General features: G+C 40.7%; 1 protein-coding gene across 2 annotated transcripts; it reads left to right on the forward strand.

The window, feature by feature from the left end:
- The first annotated feature begins 498 nt into the window (after positions 1-498).
- LOC124390827 lies at positions 499-15906 on the forward strand. Of its 2 annotated transcripts, none has more exons than XM_046856878.1 (12): positions 499-573; positions 888-942; positions 1083-1268; positions 1346-1417; positions 10636-10737; positions 11658-11786; positions 12047-12175; positions 12570-12722; positions 12810-12920; positions 13891-13930; positions 14770-14818; positions 14908-15906. In XM_046856878.1, the coding sequence occupies exons 2-12, from the start codon at positions 934-936 to the stop codon at positions 15653-15655; spliced, it is 1728 nt and encodes a 575-aa protein (XP_046712834.1). In that variant the 5' UTR covers positions 499-573; positions 888-933; the 3' UTR covers positions 15656-15906. The 2 variants fall into 2 exon arrangements, with proteins under 2 accessions (XP_046712834.1, XP_046712842.1); XM_046856886.1 differs by lacking the exon at positions 499-573 and adding an exon at positions 647-812.
- The last annotated feature ends 355 nt before the right edge of the window (positions 15907-16261 follow it).

Raw genomic sequence — 16261 nt, forward strand, 5'->3', positions numbered from 1 at the left:
AATTAGAAGAATGTTTTCAGAAGACAGAATGTTCCATAATCAAAATAGACTCCAAAGAAAACGTATTATATGTAGCTAAATAGTAGACAAACGGTACAATATTGATTTGGAGACATAACATTTTTTAATATGTACAGATACAGGAAATGAATCCCCTTTGTCAAAATAATAAAACTATTAAATTAATGATTTTACTTAGAAAAAGGGAATATGTACTGGACAATTATTCCAAGCTGATTTGATATTTACAAACAGATCAATACACTTTGAAAAAAGGAGTTGTGAAATCCCAAGAACTGTCATTCTAACTACAGGCATGCTATTAGACAGTATGAGGGAAAACAGTGCCCAGAGGAAAATCGTATTAATGGAACGTGAAAGTCTACACAGGAAGTAAGTTACATGATATGGCTTGATGTTTGTAGGCACCTGAACACACCCATATGTGCCTTGAATATCTCCCTTTACAGTTTTCATAAACTCCATTCTTCAGGAAATGTTTTTCGTTCAGTTTTTAAACTGGTCTATAGTGATCTGTGATTATTCAACCACAAGACCAGGCACTTATGTCAGGTAAAGAGGCCTGGGGTGCATTCAGAAAAGAGTCTGATTCCCTTGTTGACTTCCTGTCATGACTGCTGTTTGTGTGTGTATCAATCTGCATATGAATATATATCTGTTTTGAATGCTTGCATGTTTTGACAGCTTAAGCACGATTGACATGTACAATGTGCGTTATGTAGGTTGACAAACAGGTTCTGCAGTGTCACGTGTGTAGGCATGTATGTGTTTGGGCATGGCGAAGCATCGGAGTGAGTACACTTAGATAAAAAGAGGTGTGAAATCCTAAACGAAACTTTTCTCTCTAATATATGATAATGTCACAGGAAGAAAGGTATCAGCAGGGGCTAAAGTGACATTCGGAAGGAAGGGATGTCTGAAGTGAGTATTTTTTTTTTTTTTTTTCATTATTGTGTCTCCGTATTCCATATAGATGATTCATAGCTCAGTGTTGACTATGTATAATTAATTCACAATTTCTTGTTATGGTGTTACATAGTTATGCTTTAATGTGTTTTTAGGGAGCAAGTCCCAAACTTAATTCTCCAGCTCGCCCACCACCTCCTGACCCCTCAAAGCTACGACACCATCGTCTTACCGGCCTCACCCACACAGAAGAAATACTTGCTGAAACGTGTAATCTATCACTGGAGAGACAAGACCTCCCTGCATACATCCACGTGTTGTCTGACAAGTTGACTGCTACGGTATACAGTTTCACAGTGTGAAATATTTAGCAATTTGGTACAAAGCTTTTATAACTCAAATGTACTTTTGTCAGTAGGATGAAGCTCCTGCCAGGCCACCACCTCCCGTACTGAAGAGATCTTCCCTCTCTCAGACCACAGAGACACAGGTGAGGGTTTCTCTAACAGCGTTCCTATGTGCGTCTGTTACGCCTCTGTATAAGAGGAAATATGAAAATAAAACACGGACACGATGTAGCTTCAGTCACGTCCAATGTTGTAATGTATTTACCATGAACAGCATAAAACATTTACACAGTATCACACTTACACGTTATTTTCCCTTTGCATGACATATTGTCCCTCTGAGAAACTTCACGATTAGGAAAAATATCAGCTGGTAAGTTATAACTCTATCTTACTAAAATACCTGAGTTAACCTTTAACATGAGTTACCAAAACACAGATCCAAATGTGTTAACAGCATTCATTTTTAAAACATTCATAAAACAGTAGATATCAAAATGTATTTACAGCATCTTAAAACAGTATTGAAAAATAACCTTGAAAAAGTACATTTAATAAAAGATTATTTAAACAAAATAGATTAAACTTTACTCTGTAGTGTTTTGAACAATAAACAGTACAATAGATATTATTTATGCTGTTTTATAGTTATTATTAATCCAGAATACACACCATTTTATCCTCAGTAATAGCATTGTGCTTACACAAATAAACTAACTTGCCTCTTCACATTAAACACTCTTTAAACACAATTTTCTTACACTTCAACAATAAAACGTTTAACTCATCCCTATGATATAAACATATACAGACACAGAGAAATGGTGGCTGCGATGTTAACCTAAATCCAACGTGCTCCACCATGTGCTACACAGCTAGCATGCAGGCTACACTGGCCAACACTTCACACTAGTCTGCTAAATGCGCTTACATAAATACAATCATTAGTATTTACTCCCCGCATGTTCCTTACAGTATTAAACACATATATGACTTGTTCACACAATATACAACCCTCTTTCTTACCTGTATAAGAGGAAATATGAAAATAAAACACGGACACGATGTAGCTTCAGTCACGTCCAATGTTGTAATGGACGAACGTGAGCTGCACGCGCCGCACACAGGCTGAACGAGGCATTAGCAATCGATCACAGAGATCATTAAGCTTACAGCAAAAGAAAGTGAAATGCAAACAAGCAAACACTGCATATTGTAATGTAAATAAAATAGTATTTTAAACACAGATCATCTTTTGACATATCAAACCGTTCATTGTATCAGTGTTACATCATTTTTTTTACATCCTTACATACTCCCCTTCAACACAGATGTCGTCCTCGACATCCCAACTAAAAGATGGGTAATGATGAAGGCAATTAAACAGTACATATGATATTACCTGATTACCTTTGTAACAGTTCTTATACGAGCACTCAGGTTATTCAAAGGTCCAGGATAGTGTTTATAGTGCACACGTTAGCTCTCAGCTTGTCCCTCAGTTTATGCTCACATGGGTAAGTATGTTACACTCAGATTATTAAACAGTCCAGCAATGAGTGTATAGTGTATGCGTATGGGTAAGTATGTTAACACTCAGATTGTTAAACAGTCCATCAATGAGTGTATAGTGTATGCGTATGGGTAAGTATGTTAACACTCAGATTGTTAAACAGTCCATCAATGAGTGTATAGTGTATGTGTATTAGTAAGTATGTTTCACACTCAGTACCCTGGTACCACAACAGGCTGGTAGCCAAAGTGCTGTACTGGAGTCACCCATGCACCTGCCGCTTGCATGGCTCTATAAGGTGTTGGTGGGTACCACTGCATAGTTTTACTTGTTAACCTGGTACTATAACAACCAGGATTGCCCAACTGGTCATATGTGAAGACTCTTGGAGGCCGTCTCTTCCTGACTGGCCGCTGATATAGTTGTTCAGGTGACTGCACTATGGACGGTCTATCCTCCAAAACAGTTTCCTCTTGAGCAATAATCTCCTGTTGTCCTGATGTGTCCCACTCTGTCAGTGTATCTCCACTATCCTGTTCCAGCTGGCAAATGTCCTGTTGCTGGGGCCCAGCATCCTGTGAGAGCTGTTCAGCTTCCTTGTCAGCATCCCGACTATCTGTGTCTACTTCGGGCTGTATCCCATAAAAAGGCTGATCCCTGGGCGGATAGTATCCATAGTCATCTTCATCACTATCCTCAACATCTGCCGCTTGGTGTTGCTGCTCAGTTCCTTTGCGGGTAGATGCTGTGATTTGTCTTTTTGCTTTAGCTGGTTTCAGTTGTATTTCCAGTGGCAAATGGTCACACGGTAACAGCAGGTTACGATGCAGTATCCTACGTCCTCTCGCTTTGCCTTGTTCTGATATTACTTCATATACGGGCATGTCTTTTCCCACCTGACGGATAACTTTGTGAATGCAATCCTCCCAGTGATTTCGGAGCTTCCCTGTTCCGCCCCTGGGTGTCAAATTCCTGACAAGAACCCGGTCACCCTCGTGCAATACAGAACTCCTCACTTTGCTGTCGTAATTTCTCTTACTCTTTTCAGCACATTTTTTTGCATTTGCCGTTGTGATCTCATAAGCCTCTTGCATCTGTTCTTTCCACCTTCTCATATACTCCTGATGATCAGCCGTTCCCAGCCTCTGGTGTCAAGCCAAATAATAAATCCACAGGTAATCTTGGTGATCTTCCAAATAGGAGGTAGAAGGGGGAGAAACCTGTGACTTCACACCGAGTGCTGTTGTATGCGAGATAAGCTTGGGCAACGACTCTCTCAATCTGACTTCTGCCTCTCGGTGAGTGTTCTCAACATTTGCAGTAGTGTCCTGTTCAGGCGCTCCACCTGCCCGTTGCCTTGTGGGTGGTACGGTGTTGTTCTTGAGCCCATCACTCCACAGTTCTTCTTCAGTTGCGCAAACAATTGGTTCTCGAATTCCCCTTCCTGATCGTGATGGATCCTCAGGAAACCCAAACTTCAGCGCATAATCATTAAATATCTTATCAGCTACAGTTTTTGCCGATTTCGATGTGGTGGGGTAGGCTTGTGCAAAGCGTGTGTAATGATCTACGATTACCAATATGTATTCATATCCACCTTTACACTTGTCTAGGTGTAGAAAGTCAATGGATACAAGCTCGAATGGCTGAGTGGTGACAATCGGTGTGAGTGGAGCTCTTGTTTCTCGACAGGGTTTTTTCTGTTTAAGGCAGGTACAGTTTTGAGTGACATAGTGTTCAATCTCTCTCTGCATGTGTGGCCAGAAGAAGCGGTCCCGAACAAGTGATGTTGTGCGTTCCACACCTTGGTGTCCCATGTTATTGTGGAGCTGTCTCATAACTGTTGACTTGTATATTTCAGGGAGAACAAGTTGTGTCTTGGTTGCAGTCTTTCTATGAAGTATCCCATCTCCGTCAAAGCTGAGTTTCTCCCAGTCACGGAGGAGACACCTGCTCTGTGCACGAATGATTTTAACTGCTTCCTACCGGTCTTTCATTTGACTGTTTGCAGGCGATGATGGGGCCAATATCTTTATCCTCTTTTTGAGCTTGACAGAGGGCTGCTCTTGAAAGGGGCGTAGGCATGTCTTCATCTGTTTCGCACACCCAGTAGCCATAATAGACCAAACAGTGTGTGAAACATTCATTTCCACAGCTTGTACTGTTGTTTGCACAGAAGGGGAGGACATTTCCTCTGAACATTCATCAATCATTGTCTCTATGTCGCAGGGCATTCTTGAAAGGCCGTCAGCATCACAGTTCTCTCTGCCTGGGCGGTATTTTATTGTTATGTCGAAGTCTGCTAATTCAGCAACCCATCTCTGTCCTGTTGCGTTCAGCTTGGCCGTTGATAGCACGTGGGTGAGTGGGTTGTTGTCTGTATATACAGTGCACGATGAGCTGATTAAGTAGTCTCGGCGCTCTGTAACGGCCCACTTCAAAGCCAGAAATTCAAGTTTCCCTGAATGCAGATGGTAGTTTTTTTCTGCTTTGGTCAGTGTGCGAGATGCATAGGCGATTACACGAAGCTTCCCTCTTGCTCTTGGTATAGCACCGCACCCAGGCCTTGTTGTGAAGCGTCTGTGTGTAGGATGAACGATTTGTCAAGTCTGGAAATCCAAGTATTGGCGGCTCAACCAGACAGTCAATCAATCCCTCCAATATGTTCTGATGTTTTTCAGTCCATGTTATTGGCTTGTGTGATGGTGTCCCTTTAAACTTTCCTTTCACTCTTTTTGTTCTGGCATTCTGGTCCTTCTGTTTATCTAGGCCAGGGTCTAATTCCATTAGGGCATAAAGAGGGTTGGCCAAGCAGGAGAAGTCCCTAATATACTGTCTGTAATAGCTCAGTAGCCCCATGACTGCTCTCAATTCTCCCACAGTCCGTGGCCTCTTTTCCTTTAAGGCCCTAACAGCCACAGTATCAGCTGGGTCCATCTTACTGCCCTCAGCGGACACAATGCGCCCCAAGTAGCGGACCTCACGCTTGAACACTTCACACTTACTTGGTTTCAACTTTATCCCGTGCTGCCGTAGCCGCTGTAGCACTGTCCTCACATTCTCAACATGATCCTCGAAGGTTCTACTGAAGACCAGGGTGTCGTCTAGATATGGGATACAGATCTCATCCCTCAGCCCCTCCAAACATTCTTCCATACAGCGCTGAAAGGCGGCTGGAGCATTCATCAGGCCAAAGGGAATTCTAATCCACTCATAGAGACCCCATGGTGTGTGAAAGCAGTTATGGGTCTACTCTCCTTCGACATAAAGCCTTGATGGTACGCTTTTCCTTGGTCCAAAAGAGAGAACCATGAGTTTCCTCCTAGGCCATCCATTATGTCTTGCACTCGGGGGATAGGCTGGCGGTCAGGGAGGGTCTTTCTGTTCACTTCACGAAAGTCTATACACAGTCGGAGACTCCCATCCTTTTTTCGAACACACACGACTGGTGATGCGTATGGTGAGTTAGACTTCTCCACCCACCCCTGAGCGATGAGGTCATTCAAGTAGTCCTTCATTTCCCTGTAAAGTGGCTTGGGCACAGAGAGGTATGCTTTTGCGACAGGCTCGGTGTCTTTCAGGGAGATGCTGAGTTGAAGTTTTTCTATACAACCAATATCATCATCCGTTCTTGAAAAGGAGGCACACTCCTCTCGTAACATCTTATTAACTACTTCGTTCTGGCTCACTGAGGTGGTCCAGGTCCACAGGTGGATCCCACACACTGCCTGTAGCCTGAGTGTTATCAGTTCTGATGTGATTTGTTGTGGCTGAAGGTGGGGGGCGGGACCCCTCTAGTATGGAGGCCGGGTAGGCTGCTTGGACCTGCTGGACAGTCCCCATTACAGTTTTCCCTGCTAACATCATGTCATGATCTGTAATATTCTGCACACTTAAAGTAATAGAGGGTTTTTTGCTGCCCTTATTGACTTTCACGAGCATGTCACATAGTTCGAGTCCCTCTGTCCAGCGGGGGTTTACATCTGGCTCGAAGAGAAGTATGTTGTCTTTATGTGGGGAATCCATGTTTACATAACATTCAACTCTGACTGATGTGCGTTTTGGTATGTTGATCCTCTCCCTTTTTGTTTTGACTATATACTCATCCACTGGTGGGGTGCTAACTTGCTCTACAACAGCAGCTACCTGCTTTACAAAAGCTGTTGCTTGCCCTGGGAAGGCTGCCCTTACTGTTCTACTTAGCCCTTCCCTGTCAGTGGTGTTTGACTGTTTCAGTTCACTGTCTATGATAATCTTGATCACATTAGACCCAATGATGGGTTGAACAAGCTTACCGCCTTCAATACAAGTGTGGAACAATAACTTCTGTGTTGGATGCAGCCCCTGAAGCTAATCTAAAAGTTACCTCGACCCAACCCGTGTATGGCATGCTCTCCCCATTTGCTGCCTGTATGTCAAAAGTCTGTGTTATATCCAGAATTTCTAATATGTCTCTTAGTTTTGTGTCTGGCAGGTGTGTTTCTTTCCATAGCTCATCAATTATGGTCACTTGGGAGCCCGAGTCCCACAAAGCCTGAACCCTTTGGCCTTGGATGAAGCAATCAACCATGTGTTTTCCCCCTACCAATGGCGCCCTTTTAGCCCCCTTTTTCCACTTTGGAGTGGTGTTTGTAGTCATACATGAGAGTGCTTGACATTCTCTCTTGTGTGTTGTCCCATTATTAACTTGACATGGCGTAGAACAGTAAAGCATTTTCTTACAGGATACACCTTGCTTCAGAATTAGTCTTTCACCCCCCTGTCCCAAATTCATACCTTGCTGGGACCTTACTGCATTACTGGTCACTCCCTGTCCCGTGCGAGTGACCTTCCCCCATTTAAAGACTCATCTCCAAACTGTCTCCGTCCCCTTGCTCGACAACCAGCCAGAAAGTGCTGCTACTGCCACACCTGTAACAGTGTGTGCAATAATCCTCGACTCCACTTTGTTGACACCCAAAACATTTTCTCCTTTGGCGCGATCTGATAGGGGAAGCTGGGCTGTGGGGAAAACCTTTGCTGATACTGAGCAGTTCCTCCTCGGTGTCTGGGGCCCGCAGTAAACCAGTATCCCTGTGCCGGGCCCTGTATCTGCTGAGCTGTAAATTGCAGTCCTGGTGAGCCATCGCCCCCCTCTGCTGGCGGTGGTTGTCTAGGCATGTGCTGGGGCTGGTGCATGGATTCCCTAATTTGAGACACTTCAGCTTTAAGATCTTTCAACAGAGCCATTTCAGATTTAATCTCCTCAAGCTGGGAAAGAACAGCTGGGGAAACCTTAGACTTTTGTTGAGTTTGTGGATTTTCATTCTTTTCAGCCGGAGCATCGCTGGACTGGACTGAATGGATGGTAACAGGTCTTTGCTGTCCTGACAGTTTTTTCTTGTTCTGCCTCTCGGTCTCATAAGCACATGCTGTATTCACTCGCTCAAGCAACAGTTCATCAGAGATGTCAGCTTGCTCCAAATAAGGCTGAAGATCCCGCCTGATGTTGTCGTTCTGCAGGCCAGTCAACACAGTGTGAAGAAACATCTTCTGCACTAACCCAGGGTCATACTGGAGACCTGACTCAGATTCCTGTGAAGCGAACAAGATTTTTTGTCTCAGGTCGAAAGTGCGAATAAAGAAGTTCTGTGGGGTTTCTTTGATACCCTGCACCTCTGAGGTCAACTGCTTATAAAGGTCGGTTGCACTCTTCTCCTGATAATGACATCGTAGTATTCGCCGCAGTGTGGGTAAGGTCAGGTTGGTTTTGCCTTCTAAATAACTGCGGAGTTGCATGCCTGGAGATATCGCTCTTATCACTGCATCTACTATCTCCAGTTCGGGAAACCCTTTACTTAAGCCATGTTCAATTTGACGTGCTAAACTTGAGAAAGTCAGTTTGTCTTTCTGACCAGGCTCACCGATTTGTCCAGCTATCTTAAAGTCCTTTTGCCATGGGTGAAGTGCAGGACTGTGAACTACACTCTGTGGTGAATGTCTGGTTGGGGTAATGTTTTTAATTTCTTTTGTCTCTGGGTTATGGTTCTCATTCTGTTTCTGTACCTTTGTCAACTGAAGCTGCAAGGCCTTAATTCCCTCCAATATTTTTTTTTCCTCCCCATCCTGTTGCTCGCCTACTTGTTTTGATGTTCCAGCTTTAGCAGCTATCTGGATCTCAGAAATTTTGTCTTGAAGATGGAGTAAGTCAGCCATACCTTTATCCTCACGCTCGTCTAGCTCTCCTCTCTGTATGTGGTTTGAAATTAGCGTGATGAGAGCAGTTCGACCCTTGTTGGTAGCATGTTCGACCTCTGCTCCCGCAATGATTAGATAGTCACACAGCTCCACCAAACCTTCTCGCGGCAACAGACACAGCGCCTTATCACCTCAAGCTGTAACTCCTCTAACCCTGTCGACTCCATCTTCCCAACTGAGTGTGTGTATATACTAGCAGTGAAGTGGTACCTTTCAATCTTTAGGTAGTCGTAGCAGCTCTCCTGGTATGCAGAAATACCTCAGATCACATGCAGGCTGCCCAAGACAATCGGAATACCACTGTCGCTGGTTCGCCAGCTGCTTTCTGATGTTCTGGGTTGTTTAAAAGGGATGTGTGACGGCTGGGTACATCTGTTGTAGACGCTGGACCATGCTGCACACCAATCCCAGCGGTGCCTCCAAATGTTACGCCTCTGTATAAGAGGAAATATGAAAATATGACACGGACACGATGTAGCTTCAGTCACGTCCAATGTTGTAATGTATTTACCATGAACAGCATAAAACATTTACACAGTATCACACTTACACATGTTATTTTCCCTTTGCATGACATATTGTCCCTCTGAGAAACTTCACGATTAGGAAAAATATCAGCTGGTAAGTTATAACTCTATCTTACTAAAATACCTGAGTTAACCTTTAACATGAGTTACCAAAACACAGATCCAAATGTGTTAACAGCATTCATTTTTAAACATTCATAAAACAGTAGATATCAAAATGTATTTACAGCATCTTAAAACAGTATTGAAAAATAACCTTGAAAAAGTACATTTAATAAAAGATTATTTAAACAAAATAGATTAAACTTTACTCTGTAGTGTTTTGAACAATAAACAGTACAATAGATATTATTTATGCTGTTTTATAGTTATTATTAATCCAGAATACACACCATTTTATCCTCAGTAATAGCATTGTGCTTACACAAATAAACTAACTTGCCTCTTCACATTAAACACTCTTTAAACACAATTTTTCTTACACTTCAACAATAAAACGTTTAACTCATCCCTATGATATAAACATATACAGACACAGAGAAATGGTGGCTGCGATGTTAACCTAAATCCAACGTGCTCCACCATGTGCTACACAGCTAGCATGCAGGCTACACTGGCCAACACTTCACACTAGTCTGCTAAATGCGCTTACATAAATACAATCATTAGTATTTACTCCCCGCATGTTCCTTACAGTATTAAACACATATATGACTTGTTCACACAATATACAACCCTCTTTCTTACCTGTATAAGAGGAAATATGAAAATAAAACACGGACACGATGTAGCTTCAGTCACGTCCAATGTTGTAATGGACGAACGTGAGCTGCACGCGCCGCACACAGGCTGAACGAGGCATTAGCAATCGATCACAGAGAGATCATTAAGCTTACAGCAAAAGAAAGTGAAATGCAAACAAGCAAACACTGCATATTGTAATGTAAATAAAATAGTATTTTAAACACAGATCATCTTTTGACATATCAAACCGTTCATTGTATCAGTGTTACATCATTTTTTTTACATCCTTACACGTCCTTTCCATTGTATTTTACAATTGTTATATTTTGACCCTTTTTAGGAATTAGATGGCCATGCGGAGCCATCATGCATCAGAAATGCCGAGGCAACAGTGGACGACCCGAAATACGCTGATGTTCTTCCCAATGAAAGAAACCTTACAGTAAGCTCGAGATGATGGTTAATCTGTTGATGGCTCTATAGTGTCTAGGTGCTTGATTCTCAATAGGAATCTAGGTACATAAATCTATATATGACTTGGAATTATTTATATACTGATGACTGATGTGGTGGGTGAAAATCATCATCTCATAGGACAAGGGGGTGTGTAGTTCAATCAGCTCAGCTCAAGTTACTATCAGAATGGAATTACCTCCAGTTTTACAATCTCCATGTTGAAGTGATGAATTGTGGACTAAATGCTCCTAGATGTGAATGAGTTTGTGCATATTTCCTGCGATGGAACAGCAACATATATTCTGTGTGTATTCCAAATTTGTGCTCAGTTTTCCTGAGATCTGGATTTACAGGAACCTTGACCAAGTGACTTAATATGCAAGAATGAATAAAAACTAGTTTCACAAGATGGTAAATAGCAAGTATCGATAATAATTGCTATACTTTATTCATTTCTAATATCACAGTGCTTTCTTGTTGTTCAGGAGATGCTAAAACTATCTCTAAAAGTACTTCCCACTTTAAGCTAAATTACAGCTATACTGATGTGCTCGTTCTAATCGTGGTAAGCGGAAGCTCAGTGGGAACGACAATGGACTTCATATCCCAGCACCACAAGTTGTTTTCGGTGGAGCCCTTGAGCAAGGCTCTTAACTGCTCTGTTAAATAAATTAAATACTTGAATAAGGGCATCTGCTGAATGCTGTAAATGTACACAATGCATTAAGTCTACTAGGTCAACTTACACAGGGACTCGTATAGAAGAAGTTTTCTGTGAAGGGACAAGATTCTCTTGTGTTAATACTTTGGAATAGCCAGAGTTCAATTCCTGAATTAGTTCCCTTTTTTTTTACTGTTATAATAACCTCCACTCTTCTGCTGTTCTGCTTAAATGTATGTTTTTAGAAAGCAAGTCCCAAGCCTATACGGCCAACTCGCCCACCACCTCCTGACCCCTTAAGGCTACGGCACTTCCTACCTCCCAGACTCACCAGCACAAAGGAATTACAAGCTGAAACATGCAATCTATTTCTGGTGAGACAAAACCTCCATATATACATAGACTTTGTGTCTGACAAGTCTCTGGGTAAGGTACACAGTGTGGAACATTTTTGCAATTGTGTACAAAGCTTTCATAAGTGAAATGAACTTTTGTCAGAAGCTCCTGCCAGGTCTCCACTCCCACTACTGATGATGTCTTCTCTCTTTCAGAAAAAAGAGAAACAAAAAATAATTTTTATGTGCGTCCTTTCCGAGGGCTTATATATTTAGTAACATAATAAACCTTTTTATAGGATTTAAATGGATACGCAGAGGAGTCAGATGTCAGAAATTCAGAATCCTCTTGGCATAAGGGGAACGATGAGGCAACAGTGGACGGTCCAGCATACCTTGATGTTCTTCCCAATGAGAGAAACCTCACAGTAAGCTGGCGATCATGGTTTATGATTAGACGATGGATAATTCTGCTGTGTAATGTAAAAACTGCTCAATTCCTATGAGCAATGCTATCTAGGCACATAAATTGTAATACATCTTGGAATACTTGGTCCATCCCAAAAGTGTTCAGTGAGGATGAGGTGACATCTTTAACATGACCATCAAAACTAAGTTGATTTGGGAATAGTACACAACATTAAAGTAACTATAACAATAACAGCAACAGCAACAACAACAATAATAATAAATACATTTAAAACATTTAAATTGTGGGCAAATTGCTGCTGCCTAATAAAATTTTAAATGACTCGTGTATGATATTTAGTATTTGAATTAAATGTTTTAGACATTTATGTTCTTATCCATTCTTATCCTTAGGATCATACCACGCCCATAAATGGTCCTCCCCCTCGCCCTGTTTTTCGACCTCGGTTTTTAACATTACAACCCAAAAAAAATGTGCTTTGCCAGACCCGCTCTGCTGAGCCGACTGAACATGTGTATGAAAGCATAGACGACGTTCTGTCACAGGTAATGAAAATGGTAAATAGATACATAAAAGGAATGCAGAGCTACTTGTTTACATGAATGCATTTCAGACTTGCACAAACCCCACAGGGTGAAGGTGGAGCCATGGGTTTACCCGCAGGCCTAGCAAGACAAGGGCGTTTCACTTCTTACCGCTCGTGGAGTGAACGGTCTAGCGTGGTTGGAGAGCACACAGCAAGGGTAAAACAGATCCTTTCTACAGATGTGATGTCAGACTCTGCAAAAAGATGATTTAACGATGCATCTGGTATTTCAAGGTCTGACACAATATTCCTCCAAAAGATCCACATAAGCAGATTCTGTGGTTGAATGTCAACAAGAGCTCATTTTTAATGTCATTTGTGGCTTTTTTTTTGTGTAAAATATGAATTGAAATTTCCTTTTTTTTAACTGGTGCTTCATTTTCATCTTTTGACTAGCGCCATGCAATGCGAACAGATAAGACTTGTTTTGAGTGGAGGTCAACTGATTCATCGTTTTTGCCAATTAATCAGCACCAATACAGTAGTTGATTGCTGGAACTATCCTACCGATAGTTTTTCCGGGTAGCAGCTGAGAAGGTTCACTATCATTATACATTATGAGAGCGGCCTTTAGAAGTGAATCACTGATACCACATGCTGTTTATTTTTTACAAGTGAGACTATGCTGTACCTCATTCATGTTAGTTTATAGGGTATTAACTAAAGCTAACTGATCAAATGAAAATTAACATATTAGTATGTTGAAATTTATAAACAATACTTCAAAGGATTTATTAACTACAGCTAATGGTACAAATAGAATTTTATTGTAAAGCATTACCATTTCACATAAATCCAAATAATTGTGCTTGAAATGGCCATCTTCAGAATGTCTTCACAAAGGCCAGAGCATTGAAATTACATTATTTCTAATAAAGTTCAGTATTATTTTACATGGAGTGTTGTGTAAACTAGTTTTCGGTATCCGTAAAATCCTCAGTCGACCTCTAGTTTTAAGCTAAAATCCAAAATAACGTTGTTTTTATCATCAGCTTTTTTTAGCAAGCCATGTCATCAATTATCAGATCAGAAATGGCCAATTAAAATGCAAAAGAAAAATTATAAAAACTTGGCTAAAAGTCACTTTTTGTCAATTTTAAACCTAAATTTAAACTACCTTTTTTAAGGAGCTGGACATCTTGTTAGAGTGGTGGAGAAACATAGGAGGTGAGTGAGTCTTTACTTGTCAATAAAGCTACATACTCAACAGTAACAACTTATAGCAATAATAATGAAGTTTTATATTTTTTTGATGAAGATATGGTAGAGTTCTGATTTGGCTAAGGATTAGGACTATGTATTGAGACAAAACCTTTAGATTGCATTCTGAAGAACACCATACAATGGAGCCGGCATCATCTTGTTGTGCTGGTGGTTTGTTGGAAAAAAAAGAGATTTTCAACATGAAAGTGCATCTGAAATATTGCAGGAATTTGCTTGATTGAATAAAATATTATGCTCTTCATATACTATAAATGTAGTATAAAATAAATATTAATAGTTCAAAAGCATTTGATAATTGCTGGCTGTTAGGGGTCCAAGCACCAAAATTTAAATATTATATTATTAATGATAATAATAATAAATGTGGGTTTTTTGGGGTTTTTTTGTTTTTTTTTGCCATTAGTGTATAGCTGCAAATAGGACTATCTGAATGCTTTGTTGAATGTGTTCACAAGACTTTTAACAAATCTTTCGGTATGCAGTCTGACTGAACCGCTAATTATGAAAAGCATCATTCTAAATTACTCCAACAAATGTGGTCCAATTATCAGAATGTTAGGACGCGAGATTACATCTCAGTATCTTAGCAAATCTTTGCTGTATTTATACCAAATTAATGACCATGTCCTAGGCGATAGTGTTCTCCCTTTCCACCACTAGGTGGTGCTATAATTAAAATATAAACAAAAATTAAACCAAAATTTCACCTCTATTTGAGTTAATGGATTTAATGGCTGCAGGTGTAAATGAATTAAGCATCAAAACAGTATGTTCTCTTTTAGGGTTGGAGAATTTACCAATGGAAAGTCAAGAAGAGAAAACAGTAGCAAAGTATGTATAAGTATTATTTTTTTAATGAATTCTATTAAAGCAGAGATTAGAATAGGATCATGTTGCTGTTTGTCTTCTTTCCATTCTAGACCACTGATCTCAGTGGCACAAAGAGTAAAAACGGCGATGCGTCTGTATGAGCTGCTTTTAGTTCAGCATGGCACAGACCTTCTGAACCATATCACCGAGCTCCATTGCACTGCAGACAGTCTCGTCAAATCGAGTAAGAGGACTCGGGTTGCCAAGCTCACAGGAGGTACCACAGGTGCTGTCGGTGGTGTTGCTATTGTGGCGGGCCTTGCTCTTGCCCCATTGACCTTCGGAGCCTCGTTGGTGGCAACCGGTGTGGGCATTGGAATTGCTGCGGCAGGAGGGGCTACAGGGGCATCCGCCTCCTACACCAAAAAAATAAAATGGACTCAGGTGAAGGACAAGGTGGGGAAAATCATAACCAACTTTGAAGCACAGATTAAAGATATTCTAGCATGCCTAAGGTTCATTGATATAGGAATGAAGCACCTCGGAAAGCAGGATGGCGCAAAGCTGAATGAAAAAGGTCCTCATTTGGAGAAAATAGCCAAAGTTGCTCAGGAAATGGAAAGCACAAACTCCACAGATGCCATTGTCAAGTGTTTTGACATCCTGCACGATTTGGAGTACTATTTTCTTGAGGAGGACGATTCAAGAATGAAAAAAAACTCTAATAGCCAGCTTGCACAGAAAGTCCATGAGGTGGCTGACAATCTCAAAGAGTGCATGGATCAACTGTTGCGGATTAAAAACCTGTTCCGCTCAGTTGATGATAATGTTGAGCAAAATGATCAGCGATTACAGTGATCAATTAGCAACGTATAAGCTATTGTTTATCCTTTCACTTAAACTTTCCATCCGGAATTATGACCCTGAAATTAACTGATGCCCATCTTGTGATGATACATAACATTTTATACCACAGATCTGAATGCTTGATTCTGATTGGTTAGAAAATGTTAACAGGGACATGCCATGTGGCAGAGGTTCCACATAAATGGAAAGAGTTTTACCACTGTTGATATAGTTGTTCTCTCTTAAATTATGTTTGTTTGTTACTTTTGAAAGGAGTCTCTTATGTCAGTATTTTGAAACAATCAAATTGAGAAGCTATAATAATATCTACAATGGGCCTGTGTTATATTAATAACATAATGTTATTGTATATATAATTTATTAAGCACTCCAAAGTGCCTTACAGCCTGATGTAAAAAAAGAAAAAAAAAAAAAAGAGAAAACTATAGATAAATATTAGAGAAATAACTGTTTGTTTGTGAACTAGGGAACGGTGTTCTCTACTCTCCAAGAAATCTCTCCATACTTGTGCAATTTCTTAATTTCATTCTTTCTACACGCATAAGGGTGGTTTTGCTATTTATTCACATTTAGAAGCATCTACAGCCATGTAAGGTG

The sequence above is a fragment of the Silurus meridionalis genome, chromosome 1 (genome assembly GCF_014805685.1).
Source record: "Silurus meridionalis isolate SWU-2019-XX chromosome 1, ASM1480568v1, whole genome shotgun sequence".
NCBI lineage: Eukaryota > Metazoa > Chordata > Actinopteri > Siluriformes > Siluridae > Silurus > Silurus meridionalis.

Excerpts from the sequence above, each read along its gene's own strand:
- LOC124390827 (XM_046856878.1), top strand. Across the intron at positions 1,418-10,635 it reads CTCAGACCACAGAGACACAG|GAATTAGATGGCCATGCGGA; the intron begins GTGAGGGTTTCT and ends GACCCTTTTTAG. Across the intron at positions 12,921-13,890 it reads TTGGAGAGCACACAGCAAGG|GAGCTGGACATCTTGTTAGA; the intron begins GTAAAACAGATC and ends ACCTTTTTTAAG.